Genomic DNA, 27,751 nt, shown 5'->3' on the forward strand with positions numbered 1-27,751 from the left:
CCTGCCATAGACCCCTGACCTGGAACAATAAAGCAAGTGCCTGTGGTCTTGGCTCCTGAGGCTTCATTTCCGGATTTCCCCTCCCTGGGCCGAAGGGCCAGGCCACACTAACTGTAGATACCCTGGTCTGCAATGTCACCCTCACCCTCGATCTGTACTGTGAAGTTTCCAAATCCAACAAGTGAGGCATCGAGGAGGACTTCCTGACCAGCCTGGGGAGGAGGAGAGGGCAGGTAGGAGGGGCCTCTTCCCAGGAGAACTTCCAAAGGGATCCAAGGAAGCAGCTGTCCTGCCCCTAAAAAGGAAGAGGATTCGCTCCCCCCATGCCCCTTCCTACTGAGACTCACCGCTTTCCTCCTCGAGCCCCCCATCTCTTCACACAAGAAGGGGTCACTTCCTTGTCCAGGGTGTGGCTTCTTTCCCCCATCTTTCCCTGGCTCGGGCTACGGGTTCCACGGGTGACGTGATTGGAGCATAGCCCAGTGCTGTGGGCTGGAAGGTGGTCTCTGGAGGGTCAGGGGCCCACTCACTGCACTTCAGCCTCCCCTCCAAGGTACCAGCTCAGATGGACTGCTGTCACCAAAGGACAGACTAAGAGGGAGCCCTACCCTCTGCCTGAACAGGCATTGGATAGGTATGGGAGACAGAAGCACACACATGAATTTCAAGTCTCAGAGCAGCCCCAGGTGGGGACTCTGCTTCGAAAGTTCTTCCGGGGGCCAGGCCTGGAAGCAGGTCAACATCACCGGCCTACCCCAGAAGACAGCTCCGGAAAAGATACCATAATAGAGCCCCACCCTACAGCAGCACCCTCCGTAAGAGCCTGTGTCCAGGACTAGAGGGATAGGGTAGGGTGGGCAGTGGGGGGAGACGTGGCCAGCCAGCGCATCCAAGAGAAAGACCCACCTGCCCCAGCCCAGCCCTGACTGTAAGCCCCTACTCCACACCTCCAGCTTAAGCGGTGAGCAGAGATCTCTTCCAGAGTAAGATCTCTGTCCATGGGCCCATTTAGCGCACCTACAAGTGAGCTGGCACCCACACAAGTAAGACAGGTGGCAAACAGAATTTGGGGTTTCGTGTTTGTGTTTGTAACCAGACTAGCCCTTAAACTTAAAACAGCTGCAGCGGCTGTCGGAGCAAGCCCCACACTCCCATTCATATGCTGCCCCCTGCTGGCCACCTCACACCGAACGTTCACCGTTGGAGGGTGAGCTGAATGGATGCAGGGTCTGGAGGCGCCCCCTGGGGGAGTTAACCCTTTTTAGGGGGGGTGCTCTAAACATAAGGGTTCTAAAACTGGTTAGCTCATGGGTTCATTAGGTTGGATGAAGAGGGGCGTCTGGGTGGCTCAGTCGGTTAAGCAGCGGTGACATGGAGCCCCGCATCGGGCTCTGCGCTCAGCGTGAGTCCGCTGGAGAGGCTCCCTCTCCCCTCCCTCTGCTCCTCCCTTGGCTCGCACTCACGCGCACTCTCTCTCTCTAAAATAAATAAATAAAATCTTTTTAAAAATTTGGATGAAGAAATCATGCCTTCACTTTCACTCATCTCGACCTCAAATTCAGTGTTTCCCTCAATTACAAATGTCAGCCCTGAATCACAATAGCTGCAGTTGAATCTGTGATTTTGTCATAAGGTAGAGAGAGCGCAGGTTTGAAATCACAGATGTTTTCATAGTATATTACAGGTATCACAGAATAGATCTATAGATTCCTAGTATATGGTTTTTAATACCTAAGATATTTAGGATTACCATATATTTTATATTCATAAAACCCTTATTGTCTCTAGGCTGCGGCAGACGATAACAATGGGGTCCATGATACAAAAAAGTAAAACACCCTTGCTTTCATTAACAGGCTGGAGGGGGATGGAGGGTGCTTCTTAACAGAAGGGTCCAGGGTAGGGAGGAAGGTGCTGCGGGATTCAGATGGCAACCCTTTACCGTCGGAGTGGAAGCATCTCAAAATTTCATAATGGGTTTGGCAGTCCCAACGTGCACCACGCAGAGCAGCCTGGGTAGGCCTGAACGGTGGGTCTCTTGGGCTTTCTTGTTCAACCCAGTGGTGGGGTCCTCACGACGTTTCCGAAGACTCAAAGCTAAGAAACCTGGCCCACTTCAGAGAAAAGAAATCTGAGGCCCAGAGCCGGCCAGGTCCACATGGACCTTCCAGGTCAACAGCTCATCACCCTCAGAGCCAGGACTAGACCCACCCCTACCCTGTCGTCTCCCTCCTTCTCCTGCCCAGGGATCCTCTAGGTTCGTAGGGAAATTGCCAGGACCAAATGCAGCAACATGCACCACTGGCAGCAGGAGCCATGCCAGACACGTGAAGACCCACAAGGAGACAGGGCCAACGCTTTTCCCAGCCGGACTCCTCCTCCAGGCCCAACGGACATAGGACCCTCGGGGTGAGTGCCAACCCGGTACCTGCTCCAGGGATGCGGACCTCAGCCCCATCTGGAACCTCAACCAGGTCGGACTTAGCAGGCACAGTGAAGACTGTTATCAGGGTGGTGGTGGAGCGCCCTCTTCCTGACGGCTGGAGGCCTCAAAGTCCCTCTTGCTTGCTCTGGCTTCTCTGTAGACGTGTAACCCCAGGAGCAACACCTCCAACTGCAAATACTTTGTAAACTTACACAGCTTCATCTGTAAATCAACCCCCACCTCCACCCCATGCCCCTTCCTCACTTTTGCGACAACTGACAGCTCTTGACCACTTGCTTCTTGGTGAAATGCTTTCTTCCCTTAGCTTCTAACATAGCCTACGGTAAGAGAGGCTTCTGTTCCCACCTCTCTGGCTGCTCTTCCATCTGTTCCCACCTCTCTGGCTGCTCTGTCTCCATCATGGGTTCCCCTCCCTTTGCCCTGCTCTAGCTCACCAGCCTTGCCTAGGGTTACATACTCCCGTTCAGTGACCCTTGGTTGGGAGGGGTGGACTCTTTGCAGGGAGCGCCCCATTAATTGGAGGGTGTTCGGCATTCCTGCCCCCTGCTCACTAAACACCAGTAGTTGGGCACCCCATAGCTTCAGCAACCGTCTCGAGGCCACCGACCTCCAAGGATCACTGTCTCCAGCCTTCATCCACCTCCCGGTCTCAGGGCCTGAATTTCCTCTCTCTTCCTGGTCACCTCCATCTGTACCCACACCCCAGCAGGTCCCAACCTGAACTCATCACCTCCCCTAGCCCCCGCCCTGATCCAACTTGGGTTCCCAAGCCCCGTGACAGCATCTCTCCCTACCCCAGCACTCAGGCCGTGGACCAGGCTTCAGCCTCGACTCCTCCCTGTCTCCAGCCGTCTCATCCAATCAGCCACCCGTTCTGGAAATTTCCCCTCTTAAAAATCTCCACTTCCTGTTTCTTGCCATCTCCGAGGGTATTGACAGAGCTCAGGCTCCCTTCAGCTGTCAGACCGAATTCCTGCACCACCATCCTGAGGGCCCCCCTGCCCGCAGCGTGGCGGTCTGTGACCTGGAGCCATGCTGTGGGGTTAGACCCCTGACATTGCCACATCATAGCTGTGCAACTTCGGCCTCGCACGTTCACCCCTCTAGGCCCACACTTCCTGTGAAATGGGCGTAACGACAGCGGCCGCCTCAGAAGGGATTGTGAACCTAGCCCCGGGCCTGGCACTTAGTGTGTGTCGGCTGTTAGTCTCACTCCAAACGCAGCCTTGCTCAGCAACCGGAGATAATCTGACCGGTCATTCCCGATTAACCCTCCCCACCTTCCCCAGGAGAAGCCTCATCACCTGGACCACAAGGCTCCAGAGACTTGTCTTCCTTCCACATCATGAATACCCACCTTCCCGGAGGCACCTGCCCCACCTTGCCTCCAGACCTCTGCTCCATGCTGTTCCCTATGCCTGAACGCTCACCCCACCGCTTCCGGCCAATCATGCCAAGTGCTTGTGCCCCTGCTCCGATGCTGTCTCCTCCCAGGGTCCTCCCCGGATCCCCGCAAGCAGGATGACTCCCGCTCCCCTGTAGGCCCAGTCCATCTTATTCCTAGGAGCAAGTGTGTGTTCGTGTCTCACTCATTTTAGAATTCCTGAGTGCAGCCCAGGGCCCGGTCCCAGCCAGGGCTCCGCAGAACCCAGATGAACCCCAGCACTTCTAGGCCTCTCCGAGAGTTAGGTTAAGTCTCAGCCAGAGAGGGTGGTCACCAGGCGTATCCAAGTAGGGTGTGAGCTCTCTGCCTACCTCAGTTCCTCCATTTCCTCCACTAAGGAAATGAAGAGCTCTTCTGGGGCTGGGGTAGTGCTGGGGGCCAGAGGCAGGGCTCTATGCAGGGCAGCCAGGGCGGGGGGCTCCCCAAAGCAGCTGAACCCAAGGAGAGATGGCTCCAGACCTGAGCCAAAACCGTGTCCGCCTTGTCTGATGAGGGCTAGAAGCACAACCTAGTAGTCCTAGTGGACTCTGGGTGGGGGAAGGTGGGCTAGAGAACAAGACCACGTCCTCCACACCTTCCAGCCACCCTGGAGTTGAAGGCCATTGTCCCAGCCTCTGTTTTGCCAGAGTTGGCTATGACTTTGGGCCAAAGCTTCCCCTCTCAGGGCCTGGGTCTCCATCTTCATCAAAGGAAAAACCCCTTCCAGCGGCTCACGTACTAAATGCTGACTCTAGATGCTGAGTGTGGTGCCAGGATGTAGAGGTTGAGGGGACAGGAAGATGCTGAGTGTGGTGCCAGGGTGTAGAGGTTGAGGGGACAGGAAGATGCTGAGTGTGGTGCCAGGGTGTAGAGGTTGAGGGGACAGGAAGATTTGGGAGCCATATTATTGCCCCCCCACTCCACCCCCACCCACCCCCACACACACGCTGGCCCACAGCCAAAGAACAGAAAAGGAGAGTTTATTGAAAACTATATACAGTTGGTCCAGTCCCTATCACAGGCTGTCATCTGGGCTGGTCCCTCCCACACCTCAGGCAGTAGTTTGGGCCCCCGATGCTAAGGGCTGGGGCTGGGGCTGAGACCACCCCCCCCCATGTAAATTCATCTGTGAATTTACAACTCTGAATGGCCTCTTGGTGGTGGGCAGGGAACAGGGAATGTGTCCCTGCCCTGGCCTCGCCAAAGCCTGGATAGGGGAACACTATTCTTAAACTTGGGCCCAAGAGGCCCAGCTAGGCTGTCCGGAAGTCCTGGCTACTCCTCTCCCAGGAGGCCTTCCTGGACACGGAGGCAGACAGCCCTCCTACCATCCCACCCCACGTGCCAGGCCCCTATGGGCTTCAGAGACTTGGACTGGGGACATCAGGTACCCTCCCTCCCATCTCTCAGGGTCCAGGGCTCTCGGCACACTCCCCGGGCAGAAGACCTCGGGTTGAGAGGTGAGTGTTGGGGAGGTCAGAGCTGAGGGCCCAGGACCCTCCTGGGGTGGGGGGGCTGTTCGGCGGGTCAGGGCGTTCCACTGTAGGAATAGTCAGCTTTGTTGTGCATCACCAGCCGGTCGTCCACGAAGTAGAAGCTGTCAGACTGTGTTTCATACGGGTGACGGATCATCTCGTTGACTGCAAGAGAGGCCCAGCCAGTTGGGGCAAAGGTCAGGAGCCTGAGCCAGGCCACTGCAGAGGCTTCAGGACTGTGGGATGGGGACCAGCTGAACAACCTCAGAACCACCTCAAAGAGCTCCCCCAGCCTTCCTGAGTCTCAGTCTCCCTACAGGTGGCATAGGAAGGGTGGCCAAACACAAGAGACCCAGGGTGGGAGAAAAGGGGTCAGACCCACAGTCCCCCCGGTTTGGCCTCTCTAGTCCCCCCCCCCACAGCCCCGCCCACGCACTCAGCTCCTCAGAGAGAGGGGGGAAGTCATAGATGTGCTCGCAGGTGTTCTTGCTGCTGGGGATGCAGAAGCCAAAGTGGAAGTCAAAACTTTTGAGGAGCTGGTTGCGAAAGTAGTGCCTCTCAATCATGCGGAAGTTGTTGACAGGCTTGTCTCCCACTGTGAACTCCACCCTGACAGACAGGAGGGGGCAGCGCTGGGCTTGAAGTCAGCAGGCAAGGCTCAAGACAGACAACACCCCTCACGAGAGGCTCAGTAAGAACTCAGGCAGGGCTCATTTCCACCCTCACCCTTACCCCCAGCCCTTGCCCATCCCCCCAACATCCCCCCCACCTCCATCCCGTGACTCACGTGGCTCCCACCTGCCTCAGGCGGAGGAAGGCAGGTGTGAACTGGTAGCGGACAAAGCGCCCAGCATTGGGGTCCAGGTCCCGCCGGCTGATGGGCAACCGCTCTGTAATGTACCCCAGCTGGGGCTCAGATGGCTTCGGGCTGGGACCCGTGCCCACCCAGGGTTCCACCCCAGGGCCCCCAGCTGTCTGAATTCCTAAAAATTCCCCCAGGAGATGCTGAGGCACACTGAGGGATCAGGCCTTTGGCCAAATGGTTCCACCGGGAGAGGGGTGGTTTCTAGGTCAGCAGGTCACCAATTTCAACTGAGGTTCCCAGGGCCCCAGAAGACAGAGAGGCCTGGGGCCTCTGTGACTGCAGTTCCCAGGACGGCCTGCAGAGGGCAGGCTGGCAGGAACTGAAGGGGCTAGACTGTCCTCCCAAGATGTCCAGCCCCAGAAACAGATGGGAAAGAAAAGCAGAGGCCCAGCCCCAGCTCTGCTCGCACTCCTCTGCAGCCTGAGGAGTCCCTGGGCAACCCACTTCACAGTCCTCGCCCACCCCGTCCTTCTGCCGACGGTCTACCCTGCCAGCCCCCTCACCTGAGGCTGGGGGCTTCTTGATTTCAAAGAGGACAGTGCCTGAGTCCATGTCTCGAATCTTGAACCTGATGAAGTCGATCTTGTAGATATTCTCCTCGGGGGAGCACAGGTAGTCTAGGGAAGACAGGCAGCTAAGCAAAAGAAGAACCTGCCCAGAAGCCCCTGCTGCCAGCTCAGCGTTTGAGGGACCCCAGACTAGCTACCACTTTCTCTGATTTCAGAAGGTCACTGCCTTCCAAAAAGAGGGAACTGAGTCCCTGCCTTAAGGGAGCGCCCAGAGCACCCAGGGGATACATAGCTCTGCCACTTGGATCTAACGAGAGACGAACAGCTCTATCCTCTGAGGTCTCCCAGGTCAGGGAGGGGCAGGGTGGAGGAGCGTGGAAGACAAGGTCACCTCCCCCTCCAGTTTCCCTCCCACCCTGGCGTTGTGGGGCCTTATTCCAGCCTTTGCTCTGCCAGGGTCAGCTCAGTAACTTTGAGCCAGATGGGTTTCCAACCTAATGAGGAGCCCCAGCACGAGAGGGATACAGCCCTGCCTTTGAGAACCTCAGGCTAAAGAGGGTGGCAGAGCTCTGCCTCAGGAGACACTCGCTACTTCCCCAAAGAACATTCCACCTCCACCACACAGCTGCCCCTGGTGCTACAGTAGGAGTGTCAGGCAAGGACTTCCCTGACTCGGGTGGTGCTAGGGCAGGCAAACAACCCCTCCCCAGTTCCTCCCCACCCCCAACCCTCCCACCCCCACTCCCCATAAGCGGCTTATATAAGCCCAGTTCCCTTAAGCAGCTTAGCCAAACCTCTGCTGACTCAAGCCCAGAGCCTGGAATATTGGGGGAAGGGGGCCACCTTTGCTCCCGTTCCCCGTTGATCTCCAAATGGAAGGAAGTCTTAGCAAACGGAGGGAACCCCCTCAAAGCTCATCTAGCCAGCCTGAGCTCTGAGCCACCCCCAGAGAGAAGAGTACAAGCAAAGCCAGGAAGAGGGTGTGGCAGGTGCATTTGGGGGTGTGCATGGGGGGAAAGGGAGTCCTCAGGCCCAGAAGAGGAACCAGGAACACTGATGGCGGTCGCCGAGGAAGCTTGCTTAGGAATATCAGGGCCTGATCCAACCCTCACTTCTGCTGCAGCAGTAATCTCAAGTGCTCAGTGAGGCCCTGGCAATATACTGAAAGGAGCAGTGGCGGGTCTGGTGCTTCGGCTTGCACGCCATCACATCCTCCCCCATAGAGGCCCGGAAATCACCCTCCAGGCCCCTGGGCCACCTCCTATTCCTCTGGGGCAGGAAGAGGAAGTGAATGTAAAGTCCTTCTCTCTTCCCCAAAACCCGGGGCGGCCCCCTCCAGGAAGCCCTCCTGGTAGCCTCCTGGCTCCCTAGGGTCCAGCAGGGCTTGGGGGAGAGGCCTGATCCCTGGCCTGTCCACCACAGTCCACAGTGGGGAGAGAGGAGGAATGCAAGGGGGCAGCCCTTACCTCACCCCGGACACACCTTATTTTCACAGAAAGTAAACACCAGTCCAAAGATGCAGAAAGAAGGCACAGGGCACAAGGAGAAGAGGTGGCAGAACTGGGAGCAGAATCCGAGCTGCCTAACTCCAGCTCCCAGGAAAGCCCTTCCTTCTTCTCCACATTCTCCGCTCTTGGAGCCTCTCCTCTCACGCGGGAGTAAGTTCTTACAGTCTGCCCTCAGTCTCTTTTACCACACCTTGAATTATCAGCCCTTTTGTCCTTAGAGGAAGTGAGGGAAGGGGGATGCCCGTGGTTCAGAATGCTGCACCCACGCCCTGCCTTCTGCCAAGGGAAGGATGAAGCCTGGGACCCAGGGTCAGGCCAGATAAAGGGGCAGAAGGGCTGAAGGCTCAGAACACAACTGCCCCCTTTCCCTCTGCCACAAATAGCTTCCTAAGCTGGATTCAGGGCTGGTAATCCGGGAGGGGCAAACCTCAGACCTGTGTGATTAGGGTCAAAAGAGACCAGGAGGTGCCAGGGTAGAGATCCCTGGAACCCAGTTCTCAGCTTCTATAGAGGAAATGGTTCCCATGAAGCCCCTTCCCCTGGTCATCCCCCACAGATGCCCCATCTCTAATGGCTATGAATGTCCTCCAAATTAGGAGACACACGGCAGTACACGGGCTGGGAGCCCCTACAATTGCAAAATAACCTCTAAAGTTGCGGAAGACCCGGACAGGTCAGCCTGACCTCCAAACATCCTGTAAGTTCTGCCCCCATTCTAATGCTGCTGTTGCCAGTTACAGCTCAATTGACGCTCACATCAGACTGGTCCAGGCCCCCTCCCTCCACTGGTGTCTGCTTGGGCAAGGCAGCTCAGCGCTCCGGGGGCCCAGCCAAGAATGGTTGCTGCCTGGCTCAGAGAGGAGAGAGAAGCTGGTCCCCCAGGGACCCAGATGCACAGGCCTAGACCTGCCATGACGGTCCCCTCCACGGCGCTGTCTGGCAGCTTCGGGCTCTGCCGCTCCTGCAACTCCAGAGCTCAGGTCCACTCCAGCACCTGCCCACCCCACCCCACCCCCCCATGGCAGAGGGGTCCTAAGAGTTGCTCTCACAGAGGGAGCCCAGGCAGGATCACTGATGAATGAAGCTAGAGGGCCACTCTCTCTCCAAACGCCTCTGTTCTTTGAGGCTCCGCCACTGACTCTGCCATGAGGCTTCCTCGCCCTTGTTCCCTGCCTGTGGTAACCTCCTCCCCTGCCCTGAATGCCCAGTTGTCTGCCTCCAGACAGCAGCCATAAGCAGTCCTGTGGGGCCCTCAGTACTACTGACAAAAGAGCCCTATTTACAGAGCATGCACAGCATGCCAGGCACTATGCAAAATCAGAAAATTAGTTTTCACAACAGCCCTATAAAGTAGGTGCCATTAGCCCCATTTTACAGATGAACATGCTCAGAGAGATGAAATTACCTGCCCAAGGTCACACAGCCAATTACATGGCATAGCTGGGACTTCAACCCAGGCAGTTCAGCTCAGAAACTCAACCACAGTGGAGACTAGGCCTCCCGGAAGAAGACAGGCTAAGGGGGCGGGGGTGGGAGGGGGCATTAACCTACTCCCTTGAGAGGGCCCAGAGCCAACCCACTGAAGCTTCCTGCCCAGGTCCTTTCCTGGGGTTGGAGGATGACCCCAGACTTCCTGGGAGACCCACAGTGAGGGCATTTAATGGTCAGGGAGACTGGAGGGTCTTAATGTCACCTAAGTAGCTCAGCCTCCGCCTAGGCTCCAGGGCGCGCGGACTGAGGACAGGCGGCACTCAGCACCCATCCTCATTATTGCACAGAAAAGCCTCAAAGGGCTCTGATGACTCCATGGGGAAGGGGTCACAGTTGCAGCTGCTGCCCCACCTCCACCATGGGAAAGGGGGATGGCCTCCTCAGAAAGGAGTAGGGTGAAAATAAATGTCTAAAGGGAAAAGAGGCGGGCACAAGGAGAGCAAGGGAAGAGGGGACATGGAGATCTCAAGCTCGGAGGCAGAAGGGTAGGGAACTCAGGCGAGGGGCACCCGGGTGGGGGAGGGGAGGCGGGGGGGTAGGGCGGGAAAGGGGGCGGGGGCCCAGGCTCAGCGCACGGAGAGGGCCCCCTCCCGCACTGTCTCCCTCCCGCCCTCCCGCCGCGGGCGGCGCTGCCTCGCCGGTGCTCACCGCCCGTGATCCGCTGCAGCCCCAGCACGTCCTCTGGCCCGATCGGCTGCTTCCTCTGCAGCGGCCCCGGCCTGGGCCCCAGGCCAGCCTCCGGCTCCGACTCGGACCCGGACTCGGATTCCGCCTGCAGCTGCGGCTCGGGCTTGGGCTCCACGCTCGGGCCGGAGGCCCCTGGAGCGGGCTCCGCCCCCGTCCCAGCCCCGCCGCCGCCCTTCTTCACCTTCATGGCCTCGCGGGGCCGCCGCTCGCCTGCTGCCGCGGCGGCTGCCTGCGCCGGCTGGAGCCGAGAGAAGGGGGAGCGTCCGCAGCCCCGCCCCCGGACGGGGCCCCAGGTACCGCCCCGCCCCCAGGGGTGGGCCAGCCACGGGCCCCGCCCACCCCCGCCGAAAGGCTGCCGGCTCGCCAACCTGGGTCCACTCCCCCGGGGCTGGGTGGGGCCTCGCCTTCATTCATTTTTTTCGCTAGATACTTTAAGGAGTTCCGTCTACCTCTCCTTACTCGCTGCGCTTCCGCCACTCTGTCCTCCCGTCTGCCCCTCAAGCGAGTTCCCGCCTCAGGATCTTTGCCTGGGATGCTCTTTCCCCAGTTGGCTTCCTCTTCTAGTCTTAGTTCAAATGTCATCCGCTCAAAGCCCACCCCCCCCCCCCCGCCCATACACCCAATCTAAAGTACTAGCCCCGGGTCACCATCTGATCAGCCTGTTTTTCCCTTCTAACGCATTATTTGAAATTAGTTTTTGTTCACTGACTCTTCCCCCTAAAAGATCAGTTCCATGGAACCAGAGATCCTGTCTTCGTTCTCTATAATACCTAGCAGTTAGCACAGTGCCTCTTGCAGCCTATGCTTAATATATTCTTTTTCTGAATTTATGAATGAGTTTATTTAAGGGCTTACACTGGTACAAACTATTCTCTCCCAAAACCCCTGTGAAAAAGGCAGAAGTAGATGCTGATAGCTTTGTTGGGCAACCCTGGACATGCTGAAGGACAACAGCCTAGGCGTCTGGCCACCACAGGGCGCTCCAGGGCAGGGAGGCAGGGCCTCCCTGTAGAGACTTGGCCAGGTTGAAGCAAGGTGGGCCTGTGAGCCCAGGACAGATAGCAGGAAACCATTACTTGGACACAACTGAAGAATGAACGCTATGCTCACACGTGGTATCATTACAATTCACATTCAACCAATGTTTATTGAGAGCCTAAAATATGCCAGATAACTTTGATATGCTTATCACATTTAATCCTCATAACCACCTTGTAAGGGAGGTATCATTAGTGCTATTTGAACAAATTAAAAACTGAGGCTCAGGGAGATTAAGCGGCTTATTCAATGCTCCCCAGATGATAAGTACAGAAGGTACCGAAACAAGGGTCTGAATTCAGGCATGCTTGATCCCAAATCTGGAACCTTCCCCACTGCACCACACTACTGCTATAAAAGGGTGAAGGGAAACTCAGCCACACGCACAGCATCAGGCTTTACCCAACAGGCACAGCCAGCCAGGAGGGAGGGGAGGAAGGGAGAAGGCCCCAGAGGCTGACCTGGCCCCTTCCATGAGAGCAGTGCTAGGACTCTCCCTGAGGGGTTAGAGAGAAGCGTGGAGGGGAGGGGGCTAGAATCTAACCCAGGGCTTTCCCCTAATGCTCCCTCTGAGTGCAAGAGGACTTCGAGGAACAGGACAGAAGCACAGCAAACTGCCCCTGCCCTGGGGGGAGACAGGTAAGGGCCTTCAAGTTTAAGCCAGGTAAGGAGACCCAAATGATGCGTCTTCTGGCCGGAGGGGGAGAGGGAGGACACAAAGGTGGTGGGGGGAACCTGAGCTAGAGGAATGGGAAGGGAAGGGAAGATGAACCCTGCTTGGAGTGTTGTACTTTGGTTACTGGAGCTGAGTCCTTCACGGCAGGCCCCATTTATGTGCCTCTCAATCTAACACCTCCCACTCAGGCCAGAACGGAGGGCTTCTTACTGAGATGCTGTCCTGCTCAGTCTATCTTCTCAGGCTTTTTCCAGGACTTGCGGGTTTCCAGGAAGATCTTGACCAGGGACAGGAGGATGGGCACAGCCATAGGCAGGAAGAGCGGGATATAGATGGCGAACTTCTGGTCATCAGGGAAATACAGGAGGTGGAGGAGCGAGGGATCAAAAAAGGCGCGCTCCGAGGACGTCACAGCTGCCTGGCTGGCGATGAAGGCAGAGGCCAGGCGCCCAGAGGCCAACTCCTCTGCCGCCTTCTGGACGGCCGCGACAGCCCTGTACACCTAGGAAGGGCCGGGGGCTTACCAGTAAGTCCCAGGCACCACTGAGGTGCTGGGGTGGGAGGGGGCGTGGGTCTTACTGTGTCTTCCATCTCGTTGCCTGGAGTTTGCCCAGGATATGGAGGCCAGTATAAAAGGGCTACAGTTTATTTTTGTGTGTGCCCGCTTAAAACTTCACACCCCATCTGGCGTCCTGCTGGGGACCTGGCCCTGCCCCCTAGAGGAAGCCTGGGGCACTCAAGGATGGCATGCCCACACACACCCTGGGCCTCAACTGGCTCTCTGGCTTCACCACACCCTGGCCCTTGCTGGCCACTCTGGTCACACCACAGAATCCATCCCCTGCCCGCTCACCTCAGATGCCACATCGTCCTTGATGACAATGTTGCTGATCTTGCCCAGAAGCTGGGCCAGAGAAGTGAGAGTGGTGGTGGCTGTGGCCACGTTCTCCACTGACCGAGCCCAGAGCAGCCGGTCGAGCTCCCAGGTCGTTAGCCCTTCACTCTTGGGCCCTGAAAACAGGCTTTTCAGAGGCATCTGGGGCTGAGCAATTCCAAAGAGCAGCCTGTAGGAAGAGTGAAGTAAGGAAGGCTGAGAGTAGAAGATGGCTAAGATTCCTAGAATAATGACTAAGATTTTCAATCTTACCCAGAAGCACAGAAGTCATAGGGAACTGCCTCAGGGCCTGGGGTGGGGATGAGTGGCAACACTCAGCGAAACAGAGCCTCAAGCCCCATTTTAACCAGTGTTTTTGCTTTCACCTGTTTCTGGATCAGATTTCCAAGACCTTGTTTGAAAAAAGGTCCCATGGCTAAAAGATTTCTGGTAATGCCAACCTAGTTTAATCCCCTCACCCTGCCTACCCTCTCTTTGGACAAATGGGACCACTGAGCCTTTAGTTAAGGCATGATCCAGGACCACTTCTTTTTTTTTGTTTGTTTTTGTTTTTTTATCTATTTAAGAAAGAGAGAGAGTGCGCATGTGTAAGCAAGCAGGGGAGGAGCAGAGAAAGAGAGACAAGCAAACTCTGTGCTGAGCATGGAGCCTAATGTGGCGCTCGATCCCACAACCCAGAGATCATGACCTGAGCCAAAACCAAGAGTCAGCCACCCAACCAACTGAGCCACCCAGGCGCCCCAATCCAGCACCACTTCTGATAAGCACGTGTGTTGTACCTCTCTAATCCTGCACCCAGGGCAGACATTGCTAATCAATCAGAATCCTCTTTCCTGATGACCCCAGGCACAGCCCTAGAATCCTCAGCACAGGGCATCAGGCAGCCACTATCACCATACCAGTTAGCATACGAATTAGTAGCTATTTTCTTAAGCACCCCTAATCACACCCCAGGGACCTGACATTCAGGAGTCTGTTTTTCTTAAAAGTTTTTGTCAGCAACTACTCCTTCTTAGAAGAAGGACAAGGTGATCCTTAGAAACCTTTCATGGTTTCCCTGGGGCTCTAGGCACAGCTGAGGTATCCCTGCGGGTGAGTTTCATTCTAGTCAGCTCAGGAGACTGGGGGCTCAGGAGACTGGGGTCAGACTCAGTGGCCACGCCCCCAGGCGCATCAGCCAGGACCTCACCGCAACTGAGCCAGGAACACCTCCATCACTCGCACCATGTCCACCTCAACCCTCACCGGCAGCTCCGAGGCATTGTAGGCTTTGGAGTCCACATTGTAGACCTGCAGGGGGAAATGAGGTTGCCTCAAGACCACACCAGGGCCCTTCACGGCTCTGCCCTAGACACTCTGGAGGCCGGGAGAGAAAGAGAAGACCTTTTTAGAAAGGTTTTTAGCAATTACGAACCTGATGGTATAGCTAATACTTTTTTGAATATTTATTAGGAGCTTTTCATAAATTATCTCCATTATCCCCTCAAAAGTCCTGTAAGAAATATTTTTTATTCCACTTTGAGTTCCTACCTATGAGCAACTCCCAGTCTAATGGGCGAAGCAAAGTTCCCAGCCTTGCAAGACTCCCACGGACAGGGCCAAGATCAAGGATGTACACACAGACAAGTGCTCAGTAAGTGCAAACCGCTACATGCAAAAGGGTTGTATTACAGAAAACACTGACAGAAATAAGAAGCTGCCGGGCCAACAGAGGAGGGGACGAGCTCACAGCACCCTCACCTCCTTGGTGCTGCCCCTCCCACCGGCTGGGCCGTGGAGGACACTAGAGGAACAACAGAAGGAACAGTCTCAGGGAACATCTGTCTGTCCCCAAAGCTGAGGCTCTATGACCATTACCATAATGCCACCCCAGCGAGGACTGTGGAAGGCGTTGGTAGCCACTGGAGCCCCGTCCTTGTCCTGAATGTACAGCGGGGAGTGGGCAAGCTCAGGTACATAGAGCAGAAAGTTGAGCACAGGGTAAAGGGAGGCCGCGCTGGATCCTGCAGTACAAAGAGAAGGGAAGTCAGAATACCAAACCTGCTGGATCTAGATCTCAGTTCCAGGTCCGCCTCCAACTTTCTGGTCACTCGCTCTGGGTGTCATTTTCCCTAGCTGATAATCACCGGGATATCCTCCAGTCCTGGGTTTCTGTGGTCAAGAACCTCCTCTGAACATTCTCCCAACAGGTGCCATATACAGGTAGAGTCCTTAGCCCCCCAAAGGCCCCTGGAATCTCCCCTCTTCTAACAGGCCCCCCATGACTGTCTTAAAACCACCCTCGTGGGCATTGCCACATCACACCCATATAACTATAACCCATTTTAGACATAAGTATAAATATGACCTCATGTCAATTCCGTCTTAATCCTTCAACAGCTAGCCATTCACACAGGTAAAAGCTCAAGCTACTTACCATGGTCCTTACGATCTGGCACCAGCCCATCTCGGTCACTCCTTCACAATTCAGCGACACTAAGCTTCTCTGAGCTTCCTGAATGCCTATCCATTCTGCCTCTTCTACATCTAAGCCCAGAGTTTCCCTTGCCTGGAATGCCCTCCTATCTCCGTACTCAGCAATGCTGGAGGGAGGAAGGGGAAGGAAGGAGGGAGGGAGGGAGGGATGGAGGGAAGGAGGCAGGTATCACCTGCAGTCCCTCCCATTATCGTGGTCCACACTGGCCTAGCCTTACTATCTGAAATCCCACAACCAGTGATACACTAACTTTGGTTTGCCTGTATTACAGCTTGTGGTCATCTATTCTGCAGACGTACCACCCTCAAAATGAAAAACTGGAATCCCAGCTTCAAACCTCAATCAGAAAAAAACAAAACAAAACAAAAAACTCAATCAGAACTGTCCATCCAAATTCTGCCTGCGTGTACTTTTGCTGTTATCTTTCCTACATGCGTGACCAGATCCTGGATGGCTTGCACGGAGGGAGAAGCAGCCTATCCATTTCTTTATAAAAAGCACTGGGAGTCATGTTTAATAAATGTTTTTGCATATGAGTTTCATGAGTCTCATGAACAAGGAGCCTAAATGCCCAGCACTTCCTTGATGCCCTCAGACCACTCAACCTGGGAACCATGACTATATACGACCAGCCTCCAATCCTATGCTGAGCCTTCAGGGTCCCTCCCCAGCCTGGCAGATAGACCCTCATCCTCAGCTCACCCAGCCGGGACTCCACTGGGTTGATGACATGCGGGAGGCTGTGCGCGGCCAAGTAGTAGCTGGAGGAAGCTGGGTCAAAGCGGGGGTTTACCCCCAACACTGTGTAGTAAAGAATCTGTAAAGCCAAGAAGGAGAACATTATTTCTCCTTGTGTATTGATTCAAACTCCACTTTGTCCCAAAAAGGATTTGAAGTGCCTTAAAAAGATATAATTAGGACAGGGCAAAATATAAGAGACAAAATCAGAGCTGAGAGAAAATAGGTGTAGGAAAAAAAAATAACAAAGCCAAGGGTAAAGTTAATACACTAAATACATGCTTTGAAACCACACTTTTTTACCAGGCTTTCTAAGAGCCTAAACAAAGAGGGAAACAAGAATAGCATAATTCAGTGTCCACAAAATCAACTCAAGTCAGTTATTCAGAAGTACTCCCACTAGCAAGACCTGATAAAAATGTCTCCCACGTCTTCCCTAAAAGGACACTGTGTGATACATTCCTCACACGTAGGAAGCTACATTCTTTCCATCTTTACTGTTACTACATTAACATATTTCAGGAAGTTTTATTTTTAAAATAAATTCCTTAAGGATGGCACGGCTGAGTGAATACAGTTCTAAAGGAGGCCATAAGGAAGGTCATTTTTTAACAAACCTCGACAAAAGTCCCTGAGCTGGACACCATGCAGAAAAAGCAGACCCTGGAGTCATATACACACACAGGCAATTCCTAGCACATCAGCAAGCTCTAAGAGCTGGAAGAAGAGACTCCACGTGAAAACACTAAATACAGATGGCCTCCAAAAAGGACGGTGCAGCCAGGGAAGGGGCTCCTCGGCTTGCTCCCAGGCTCACCTGAGAGTCCACAGAGAAGTTGCCCGCAGCACTGAGGGCACTCAGGAAGGGCTGCACATAGCGCCGGACGGCCCCCTCGATGTCCCAGTGGACATCATGGGACTTGGGGTCCGGGTTGAGTAAACTGAAGGTGATCTCATAGCCTAGAGAAACAGGAGTCAGGGAAGCCAGAAGCAGCCGTACCCCCGGCTGCGTTGAACTTGTTTCTCCTCTGGAATGGGGTTGACGGCTACCATGTAACCCAAGGGAGGATAAAACCGGGATGAGGAACACTGAGTGCTTTAACTAAAAAGGTGAAACCACAGAAGAAAGGAGTAAAGAGTCCGCACGCAGATTCCCCTCCTGCCCCATTGCCTCCCCATCATTCATTTCCCTGTCCCTTCTTACAGCAACGTCCCGTCACCCTACCCAAGCTGGACTTGAGAGGCCGCCTCTTATCAGAGCTCCACTTGTCCTCCGGAAGGTGGTCAGCCAGGGCCGCAGCGAGCACGTCCTCAGTCAAAGACATGGCCTGCGCTACTTGGATTACGCGGCGGCCGACGATGTTAAAGGCCTCCCGGTGCGTGAACCCTCGCACGACTGCTGTCCTCTCAGGCCCGATGTAGCTCATCGTGTCCTATGAGAGGCCAGCAGGAGACAGAATGCCCAGGGCGCAGGGAAGAAAGCAGAAGAGCACACTGGCTCCGGGCTCAGAGAAGCTGGCTTTTGGCCACTGACCAACAGGCCCACCCCTCCCTTTAGATTCATAGTGAACTCCTATCTCAGCACCTCTGACCGATCGGTGTGCATGAATATTTTCATTCATTTCCGTTTCCTTTGCCTTCCCAGCAGACGTAAGTCCCAGGCATTATCTAAATCTTCACGGGCTAGAAACTAGGGGATGCCATGCTGAACAAGGACAGTGGAATAAACAAACACCTGGAAAGTTTGATATAAGTAGACAACATGTGGCCAAGAGGCAAGCCCAGGAATGCTCACAGCAGCATTATTTCTAAGAGTCAAAAACCAGAGACAATTGAACTGACCATCAGCAACAGGATGGATAAATTGTGATATGTTTCTATAACGAAACATATTAAAAATGAACATATTAGGGGCGCCTGGGTGGCTCAGCGGTTAAGCGTCTGCCTTCGGCTCAGGGCGTGATCCTGGCGTTCTGGGATCGAGCCCCACGTCAGGCTCCTCCGCTATGAGCCTGCTTCTTCCTCTCCCACTCCCCCTGCTGTGTTCCCTCTCTCACTGGCTGTCTCTATCTCTGTCAAATAAATAAATAAAATCTTAAAAAAAAAATGAACATATTAGACTCAACCGCACGTTGATTACAGAGATGATTCTCTCAAACATAAATGTGGAACGAAACGGAAGTTGCAGAAGAACACGCGGTGTATTAATATAAAGTTCAAAAGTTTGTAAAATTGAGTATGTTGTTTACTGAGATACAACACAAGTGATAAAACTTGAAAGAAAAGTAAGAAAATGACACACACCAAAACATGGTCACCCTGGGCCAAAAGGGAGCGGGGCAGAACCATGGAGATGCGTGGGGTTCAGCTACATTGCTAGACTGTAGTTTGCGAGGTGGGGTTGGGTACATGGATGTTCATTAAAATTTTCTTTCATCTTTTTATAAGAATTACGTATTTCATCATAAATTGTAAAAGAAAACGGTACATGCATAGCTCCCACCGACCCTCTTGCTCATCAAGTGGAAAGGTCAATGTGTCGCCCGTATTACCACCAGAGCCCATTCAAAACAGCTTCTTGGGGGCGCCTGGGTGGCACAGCAGTTGGGCGTCTGCCTTCGGCTCAGGGCGTGATCCCGGCATTATGGGATCGAGCCCCACATCAGGCTCCTCTGCTATGAGCCTGCTTCTTCCTCTCCCACTCCCCCTGCTTGTGTTCCCTCTCTCACTGGCTGTCTCTATCTCTGTCAAATAAATAATAAAATAAAATCTTAAAAAAAAAAAAAAACCAGGGGCGCCTGGGTGGCACAGCGGTTAAGCGTCTGCCTTCGGCTCAGGGCGTGATCCCGGCATTCTGGGATCGAGCCCCACATCAGGCTCCTCCGCTGTGAGCCTGCTTCTTCCTCTCCCACTCCCCCTGCTTGTGTTCCCTCTCTCGCTGGCTGTCTCTATCTCTGTCGAATAAATAAATAAAATCTTAAAAAAAAAAAAACCAGCTTCTTTTTTTCATCCTGATTTTTTTTTCCACTTTAAATGGTCATCGGAGCTTGAGCTGTATATAACTCCTGGCTTTAGAAAGGCCCAGAGTCAATGAAGAAATATCCCTATTTGCATTCTATTTTTTTTTCCTATCTGCATTCTTTAAAAAAAAACGAGTTAAAGAGTTTTCTGTAGCAAACGCAAGCAATGGGGAGCACTACCTCAAGAAGGAGGTGACCTAGGAGAGAACGAGCTGACGGAATAAGGCAAAGCTGCAGCCTCTCTGCTCACCCTACCTGGGGCAGAAGTGAGGAGTTTTCAGAGATCACGTACACAGTCAGGGAGCCCTCCGCTTCCTCCTGCGGCTCAGCTAACATGGTTTCTGCCTCTGGGAACAAGAGCGGGAGGTGCACCAGAAGCAAAAACACCATTCCCTTTCCCTCTGGCCTCCACAGAGGGCCTAAGCCACGGCGCCACCTCCCACTCACACCTGGCTGACACTGTGGCCAGGCTCGGCCCCCGCTGGCCCAGGCTGAAACACACGGTATCTCATTCCCAGCTTTCCCAGAGAGATTCTGACGTTAAGACAAGGTATGGAAAATACACACTTAGAGATCGGAAGAGAAAAAGAGGGCTTCGTGTTAAACTATAATGATCGTCCCTTCTGGTACCTTGCACACTGCCCAGTGACAGGGCCTCCTCCTCGTGCTTCAGAGCCCTCCGATAGGCCTTCTGGAAACGGCATTTGATTTTCATTTTGTCTGAGAGAAAAAGGAAGAAGCAAGATAAGAAGATTAAGTACAGACCTCTGTCCACCTTCCCAGACCTCAGGCTGTCCGGTGTCTCAGGACAGCAAGAATATTGTTGGCAAATAAAGACTAAGAAGCTGCAGCCAGTTCTAATGATTTCTACACGGATGATATCAAATCCCACACCCCACCTCTTTCACCTCTTGCCTCTGCCGGTGTACACCCCATGGTCAACCTGAAGTACCCTCCCAAAGGGAAATCTATCACAATATGCATTCTAGTACTAGCTGAAAGGAGAAAAACCATAATGATCACTTCAATACATGCCTCAAGATAGTTAAATTCAACGAATGTTCTTGATAAAGATAAGATGCACACTTAATGACAAAACACTAAATGTAGTTCCATTAAAATCAGTAATAAGGGGCACCTGGTGGCTCAGTCAGTTAAGCATGCGACTCTTGATTTCGGCTCAGGTCATGATCCTAGGGTCGTGGGATCGAGCCCTGCATCAGGCTCCATACTCAGTGGAGAGTCTGGGGAGTCTGCTTGTCCCTCTCCCTCTGCTCCTCCCCCTGCTCGTGTGCATGCGCTCTCTCTCCCCCCAAAACAAATAAATAAATATCTAAATAAATAAATACATAAATAAATAAATAAAATCTTTAAAAAAATAAAATTAGTAGTAAAACGAGGATGCCTGCTATCTTCTCTGTTATTCAGCATTGTTCTTTCTGAAGTTCCTGATCAATGTAATAAGTGAAGAAAGAGACATGAAACATGAATATTTAAAGAAAAACAAAGCGGCCACTTGTTAAAAGTAGCAAAATTATTTTCTAAGAAAATCAAAGAGAACCAACAGGAAAACTATTAGAACTAGTAACAATTCAATACAATGACTAGATATACGCAAGAATCAGTAGCTTTCTGATAAATACCAGCGATATACAATTTGAAAAGCAAGTATTTTTTAAAATCTCAATCACCATAATAATAAAGAACATAAAAATACCCATGAAGAAATGTATAAAACTATATTAAAACCACCCGGGACTACTTCACTGAAGGACATAAAAGAAGATCTGAATAAAATGGGAAAAGCATACAAAGTTCTTAGATGGAAAGACTAAATATTCTAAGGATGTCAGTTCTCCCCAAATTAATCTATACCTGTAAAGCAATCCCAAAGGGATTTTTTTGCCCCCCTGGAACTTGAGAAGATGAACCTAAAATTTATTGGGGAAGTTCTTCGTTACAGAAGAATTCCAGATCATATACACAGGAGAAATTATAGAATTTAAAAATTGCCAATTTGCAACCACTAATGAAATGGACGCCAGCATCGATGGCTGCTAAAACCATCAGGTGACAGGTTGACAGGGAACTAAAATACAGACATCGAGCTGACATTATTTGACTTCGCGAAATCACCTTTGAATCACCTAAAATGAAACCAGTCGTTATATACTTCCTGATACAACAGGAAGTTTGCCACAACATACCTAAACAAGTGAACCTGATTTTAATCTCCGGCTCTAACTACCAGTTTTTTTTTAAATATGGATAATAGACGAATAACTTAAGTGAAACTAGGAGGAAGCAATCTGTCAAATCCAGAATGTGAGATGTTCCATAAAACAAATGACTTGCTTTCTCCAACAAATCAAAGAAGTGTATCGGGATGGTATAGGGGGAGCTGACCATGTAATAAAAAGGACAAAAGAGATATAACAAAATGCGATGTATTGATCCTGACTGGAGTAAGCCAGCTGTAAAAGGACCCCTCTGAAAAGCCTCGTTCTGGAAGGAAATGGGCACTATCATTCATGGTGTCCAGAAATCGTTAATGTGGCTACACTGAGACACAGGATATGCTGCCAGCACGGCAAGTTTATTGCAGTGGTGACAATCAGACCCGTAACATTTTCCACTAGGCTCATGGAGTAGAGTGGAAGTAACAAGACTTTCCAACAGTAGAACAATTGAGGAATAATAATTTTAGATCATTTGCCAAAATAGCAATCAATGTACTTCCAACAAGTTGACTTCTAGGGCCCTAAAGAAAAGAAATTGGATCCCAGAGACTACATGTGGGGCATTTTTGAAGTATGTCCATATTCAAGCAGAGATCAAAGCCACCCAACAGAAAGAACTAGACTGACAGTGACAACTGTGCATTGAACAAAAGTTCTTTTTAAAACGGTTATTTTGAAGATTATGATTCTGACTTTGGAGAACTACGGTGATCCTTAGTGGAAGCAATCACAAGTAAAATTCCATAGATAAAAATTCATTGACTTAAAAAAGAAACCTTTGAGATGACTGGGAAAATCTGAATATAGACTAGAAATTAACCGATATTAAAGAATTATTGCTAATTTGGTTAGATGTGACATGGAAGTTATGTTTAAAAAATCAAAATAAAGGGCGCTTGGCTGGCTCGGTCAGTAAGGCACGCAACTCTTGACCTTGGGTTTGTGAGTTCCAACCGCACATTGGGTGTAGAGATTACTTAAAAATAAAATCTTTTAAAAAATGAAACAAAACAGGGGCGCCTGAGTGGCTCAGTCGTTAAGCGTCTGCCTTCGGCTCAGGGCGTGATCCCGGAGTTCTGGGATCGAGCCCCACGTCGGGCTCTTCCGCTGGGAGCCTGCTTCTTCCTCTCCCACTCCCCCTGCTTGTGTTCCCTCTCTCGCTGGCTGTCTCTCTCTCTCTGTTAAATAAATAAATAAAATCTTTTAAAAAAATAAATAAATAAAAAATAAAAAAAATAAAAAACGAAACAAAACAAAACAAAAATCCTTCAATGGCTTCCCTTCTCACCCAAAATAAAAGCTGTATGTGAGCCTAGCCCCCTTTCACCACTCTGGTCTTATTTCCTCTTACTCTTTCCCTCATTCACCTCTCTCTCACCACAATGGGATTCTCACTGTTCTGCAAAGGCACCACTTCTGATCCTACCTCAGGACCTTATACTTGCTTATCACTTTGCCAAAAGGCTCTTCTCCCAGATATCTACACAATTTACTCCTTTATCTCTTTTAGGTCTTTACTTGGAAGTCCTGTTTTCAAATGATGCCTTCCCTGGCCACCCTTTCTGAAACAGCAATGATCTCCTTATCCCCCAAGAAAACCACCCTATCCCCCTGTCCTGAACTCTTTTTCTCCTGTCACCATCTAACATACATACATACATTTATTTATTTAAGATTTTATTTTAAGTAATCTCTACATCCAACCTGAGAGTTCGAACCCATAACCCCAAGATTAAGAGTCATACTCCACTGTCTGAGCCAGCCAGGTGCCCTCCCATCTAACATACATTTAATTTATCTTCTTAACTGTCTCTTCTCCTCTTTTTTGTCTATTTTGTTCACTGTATTTTGTGTATTCTGTTTGCTGTATCTCCAGCAAATACAACAGTATCTGACATAGACACTCAATAAATATTTATTGAATAAACGAACAAACCTATTACTATTCCTATTTAACAAATGAGAGGTTAACAACCTCACCCAAATTCACATAAGTAAGCAGCAGAACCAAGGCTTTAATCCAGCTCTCTTACACGAAATTCCATACTCTTAGCCACTCCACTATACTACCCCCACAATATGTCCATATTACTGAATACCACGTCACTAAATACAAAGAAACCCATGACAAATTGACAACAATCAAGTTGTGAACATGTGAGGTATGATCCATTCTTGTTTTGAGAAACCAAAATTATGTGTGTTTACATTAGGTTGAACTGTATGAAATATGATTTTTTTTTTTTTTTAATGTAGGCTCCCTGCCTAGTGTAGAGTCCAACACGGGGCTAAACTCACAACTGTGAGATCAAGATCTGAGCTGAGATACAGAGTCAGATGCTTAACCACCTAAGCCACCCAGGGGCCCCATGAAATATGATTTTTTAAAGATTTTATTTATTTGACAGAGAGAGCACAAGCAGGGGGAGCGGGAGGAGGAGAAGCAGGCTCCCCGCTGAGCAGGGAGCCCGATGTGGGGCTCGATCCCAGGACCCTGGGATCATGACCTGAGCCTGAGCCAAAGGCAGATGCTTAACTGACTGAGCCACCCAGGCTCCCTGAAATATGATTTTTTAAAAAAATGTGTGTGGCCAAGGTTAAAAAGCTAGAAAGTAAATGGCATACAGGCGCGTCTCGGTCTGGACTCAACTTACACATGAAGTCACTCCCAAACTTTCACTTCACACTCCAGAAAAGTAAAACTGCTCACAGATCCCCCAACATGCTGATTCACCCCTCCATGCTTTTACACAGGAGGCAATAGAGTTTGTCGGTTAAAAGCCAAAACACTGGAATCAGTCAGGCCTGGACTTAAATCCCAGTTCCACCTCTTACTCGCTAACTGTGTGATCCTGAACAAATTAAAATCTCTTAAGTCTGTTTTTTCATTTATAGAATGGAAATCATAATGAAGAGAGGACTAAATGAGGCAACACACGTAAAGTGCTTCACCTAGTTTCTGGCATATAATGAACAATCAGTATCAGTGATTAGTGATTACTATTACTGGTTCATGCTGTTCCCTTCCTCCCTTCCCCCATTTAACCTGAATTCCTTCACATCCTTTAAAAATCCAGCATAAAAATGACATCATCAAAACCTTCTCTGTCTTTCTTTCCTCCCAGATGGTTAAAGGCTTTTTCTTTAGAGCAATCTCAGTTTCTTACATACTTTCACTGTGATTTCTTTATCTAAGCGTCTTCCTCCCCTACTGGACTATGAATTTCTTGAAACCATTATCAATTCCTCATTCACCCCAAAATTCCTGGTACTGAAAGTACCTAAAAGTAAAGTATTTCATGTTAAATTTAATAAGGCCTGTATACAACTTCAACTTGATTCCAAACCCTGTGTCCTTTCCACTACATCCCACTTCCTCTCCTATCCCCTAATGAGCATTAATTGCTTCTCATCAGATAATGTAACTGTTTTATGAATAAAACTGTCGCCTTAACGGTGAACACTGAATTTAAAGTTGTTTTTCTGGGGCGCCTGGGTGGCACAGCGGTTAAGCGTCTGCCTTGGGCTCAGGGTGTGATCCCGGCGTTCTGGGATCGAGCCCCACATCAGGCTCCTCCGCTATGAGCCTGCTTCTTCCTCTCCCACTCCCCCTGCTTGTGTTCCCTCTCTCGCTGGCTGTCTCTATCTCTGTCGAATAAATAAATAAAATCTTTAAAAAAAAATAAAATAAAGTTGTTTTTCTTCTAACCAACCACACTGTTCATTCAGAGAGAGCTTTTAATAAATTTTTAACTACCTTTAAGGGACACCCAGGCTCCTCCTACCTAACACATCTCTGGACTGAGCTCAGACCAGAAACGCAGCCCTGACTCCCCAGGAACTCACATTTCAGAGGGATCTCTCTCTCGTGCACAACGGTAAAGGGCAGCTTCTCCTGGTCGTCCAATGGCACTGATTCTCGGGTAAACACGACGGTGACAGGCACCGTGAGGCGCAGCTAGGAGAAAGAGCATCGGGGCCATCAGCTGAGTCTCCACCTTGCCAGCGGGCTGTCCCCTGGCCTTCTCCCACCGAGGTCTCACCTGCAGAGCATTCAGCCCACTGATCTGGGAGTAAGGCAACGGGGCCCGGTAGGTCTCCGTGGTCTTCCACCAAAGCGGCAACCCCAGCAGGATGGCCACCGCAGCGAAGAAGAGAGCGGCCCGCTTGCCTCGGACCACCTCTGGGGGTATGGAGGTACCAACCTGAGGCGCTGCAAGTGGGTTTAGGTGCCCGCCCCACCCCTAACGCGGAGGAGCCCCAGCAACTGGCACTCAGAGGCTCTCCGCCCGCGTTTATAGGAATCCCTGTGCGAGGGGACCGCGCCCCAGTACGAAGGGATCTTGTCTGAAACGACCCCCCGACCCCCAGTCCGCGGGACCTCTGGCACACCACAATCCCCAAAGCCCGCATTCCTCCCTCTCAATACACTAGCCTCGGGCCCCGCCAGAATGCCACCGCACCTAGGTCTGTAGCAGCGGCTCCAGGGGCCGCCATGCTTGCTTCCGGTTGCTCTAGGCGCCGAGGGGCGGAGCTACGCAAGCCGCCCCCAATCGGAAACCCTCAAGAAGGGGGCGGGACCACGGCAGCGGTCGCAGCCAATCGCGAGCGGCACTCCAGGTGCGCGGGGAGAAAAAAAGGTCGAGGGTGGGCGGGGTCCGTAAGGAGCCTGTCCGCCAGTACGAAAGGAGTTTACTCCCCCACCAAGAGCAATCGAGGAGGTTCGTGGGTTTCTGTGTTGCTCGAAGACTTCGTTAGTCCGCCGCTTCCTTGTAGAACACATTCCTAGCCCCAGGGATTAAGAGTGTAAACTCTGCAGGCGTATAAATACTAGTTGGGCGACCACAGGCAACTCTAAGTCTCAGTTTTCTCATCTGGAAAATGGAGACATTTACTAAAATGAGCTCATTTAGGGGCACCTGGCTTGCCCACTCCGTAGAGCGCGGGAGCCTTGATCTAGGGGTCGTAAACTCGAGCCCCACCTTGGGTGTAGAGATTACTTGAAAAAATAAAATAGGGGCGCCTGGGTGTCTCGGTTGGCTAAGCATCTGCTTTCGGCTCAGGTCATGATGCCGGGGTCCTGGGATAGAGCCCCACATCCGGCTCCCTGTTGAGCGGGGAATCTGCTTCTCCCTCTTCCTCTGCTCCTCCTCCCTACCCCCTGCTCGTGCTCTCTTTCTTTCTCTCAAATAAACAAAACCTTAAATAAAATAAAATAAAATAAAATAAAATAATATAAAATAAAATAAAATAAAATAAAATAATAAAATAAAATAAGGTCATTCATGTAAAGAGCCTGGCACAGAAAGCACCCTATCACATCACTGTTTATCCGTATCATAGAGCTCCTCCTCTGGACACTCTCTTCTCAAGCCTCAAATATGGAGGTGGCAAGCTAGTAGAACCTTTTTAGCATATTTGGCTCATTCAGTATTTTTTAAATTCATTTGAATTCATTTCCAACTTGTAAAGTCTGAATACTTCACTTAAAATTTTTGAAGATTTATAAGCACAGACTCTGGACCCTCATCACTTAGGTTTAAATCCTGACTTCATCATTTCACCTCAGCGATCTTGAGAATTTAATTAACCTCTCAGTGCCTGTTTCCTCATATTATAATAGGGATAGTAATAATATCTACTTTATACAGTGTTGTAGTACATAAGTTAGTAAATGGAGAGTGGTTAGAATAGGGCCTGGCCTGCCAGGAACTTATAGTAAGTGCTACAGGGGCGCCTGTGTGGCTCAGTCAGTTCAGCATCAGACTCTTGGTTTCAGCTCAGGCATCTCAGGGTTGTGGGATAGAGCCCTGTATTGGGCTCCACACTTAGCAGGGAGCCTGCTTGAGATTCTCTCTCCCTCTCCCTCTGTCCCTTACCCTGCCCAAGCACTCTCTCCCTCTCTCAAATGAATAAATCTTTGAAAAAGAAAGTATTATGTAAGTGTTACCTCTTTTTGTTAATTTAAGGGCAGGTCATACTGGGCCTATAATCCCATATTGCAATAATTAGCTGGGTGGAGCACTTTCCACAGAGCATGGCCTCCCCAGTTCACACAGAACACACCTAGCAGGTTCTCTCATCGTTTCATCCCTTCACAGACCCAGGTGTTTGGTGTACCCCACGCCCCAGCCAAGTGGTCAAAGTTTAGCACACAACCTCACCAGGTCTACCCTTGTCCAGACCCTCAAATCATCTTTCTCTGTGCCCTCATCTACCCCAAATGGGAATGGGCAATAGCCCCTGGCAACCTCTTAGATACCC

At 51.3% G+C, this 27,751-nt stretch overlaps 2 protein-coding genes and 1 non-coding gene across 4 annotated transcripts; 1 reads left to right on the plus strand and 2 right to left on the minus strand.

The window, feature by feature from the left end:
• Window positions 1-4,832: 4,832 nt before the first annotated feature.
• Window positions 4,833-10,671, minus strand: UNC119 (unc-119 lipid binding chaperone). Its single transcript, XM_045773356.2, has 5 exons — window positions 10,366-10,671; window positions 6,713-6,826; window positions 6,132-6,234; window positions 5,781-5,953; window positions 4,833-5,509 (listed from the first exon to the last, which is right to left on the minus strand). Exons 1-5 carry the CDS (start codon window positions 10,589-10,591, stop codon window positions 5,397-5,399), a joined length of 729 nt encoding a protein of 242 aa, XP_045629312.1. The 5' UTR covers window positions 10,592-10,671; the 3' UTR covers window positions 4,833-5,396.
• An 849-nt stretch (window positions 10,672-11,520) lies between these two features.
• Window positions 11,521-26,008, minus strand: PIGS (phosphatidylinositol glycan anchor biosynthesis class S). 2 transcript variants are annotated; one of them, XM_045773355.1, is made up of 12 exons: window positions 25,951-26,008; window positions 25,531-25,670; window positions 25,334-25,445; window positions 19,878-19,967; window positions 19,503-19,594; window positions 17,453-17,660; window positions 17,045-17,187; window positions 16,192-16,306; window positions 14,871-15,016; window positions 14,203-14,303; window positions 12,972-13,182; window positions 11,521-12,461 (listed from the first exon to the last, which is right to left on the minus strand). In XM_045773355.1, the coding sequence occupies exons 1-12, from the start codon at window positions 25,982-25,984 to the stop codon at window positions 12,345-12,347; spliced, it is 1,509 nt and encodes a 502-aa protein (XP_045629311.1). In that variant the 5' UTR covers window positions 25,985-26,008; the 3' UTR covers window positions 11,521-12,344. The 2 variants fall into 2 exon arrangements, with proteins under 2 accessions (XP_045629311.1, XP_045629310.1); XM_045773354.1 differs by having other exon boundaries at window positions 11,521-12,620.
• On the plus strand, window positions 21,744-21,878 carry LOC123777222 (small nucleolar RNA SNORA1). The gene has a single exon (XR_006775612.1). It is a non-coding gene; the product is annotated as a small nucleolar RNA SNORA1 (small nucleolar RNA).
• Window positions 26,009-27,751: the final 1,743 nt, after the last annotated feature.

This window comes from Ursus americanus, chromosome 23 (genome assembly GCF_024610735.1).
Source record: "Ursus americanus isolate L20-20 chromosome 23, mUrsAme1.1.p, whole genome shotgun sequence".
Taxonomy (NCBI): Eukaryota; Metazoa; Chordata; class Mammalia; order Carnivora; family Ursidae; genus Ursus; species Ursus americanus.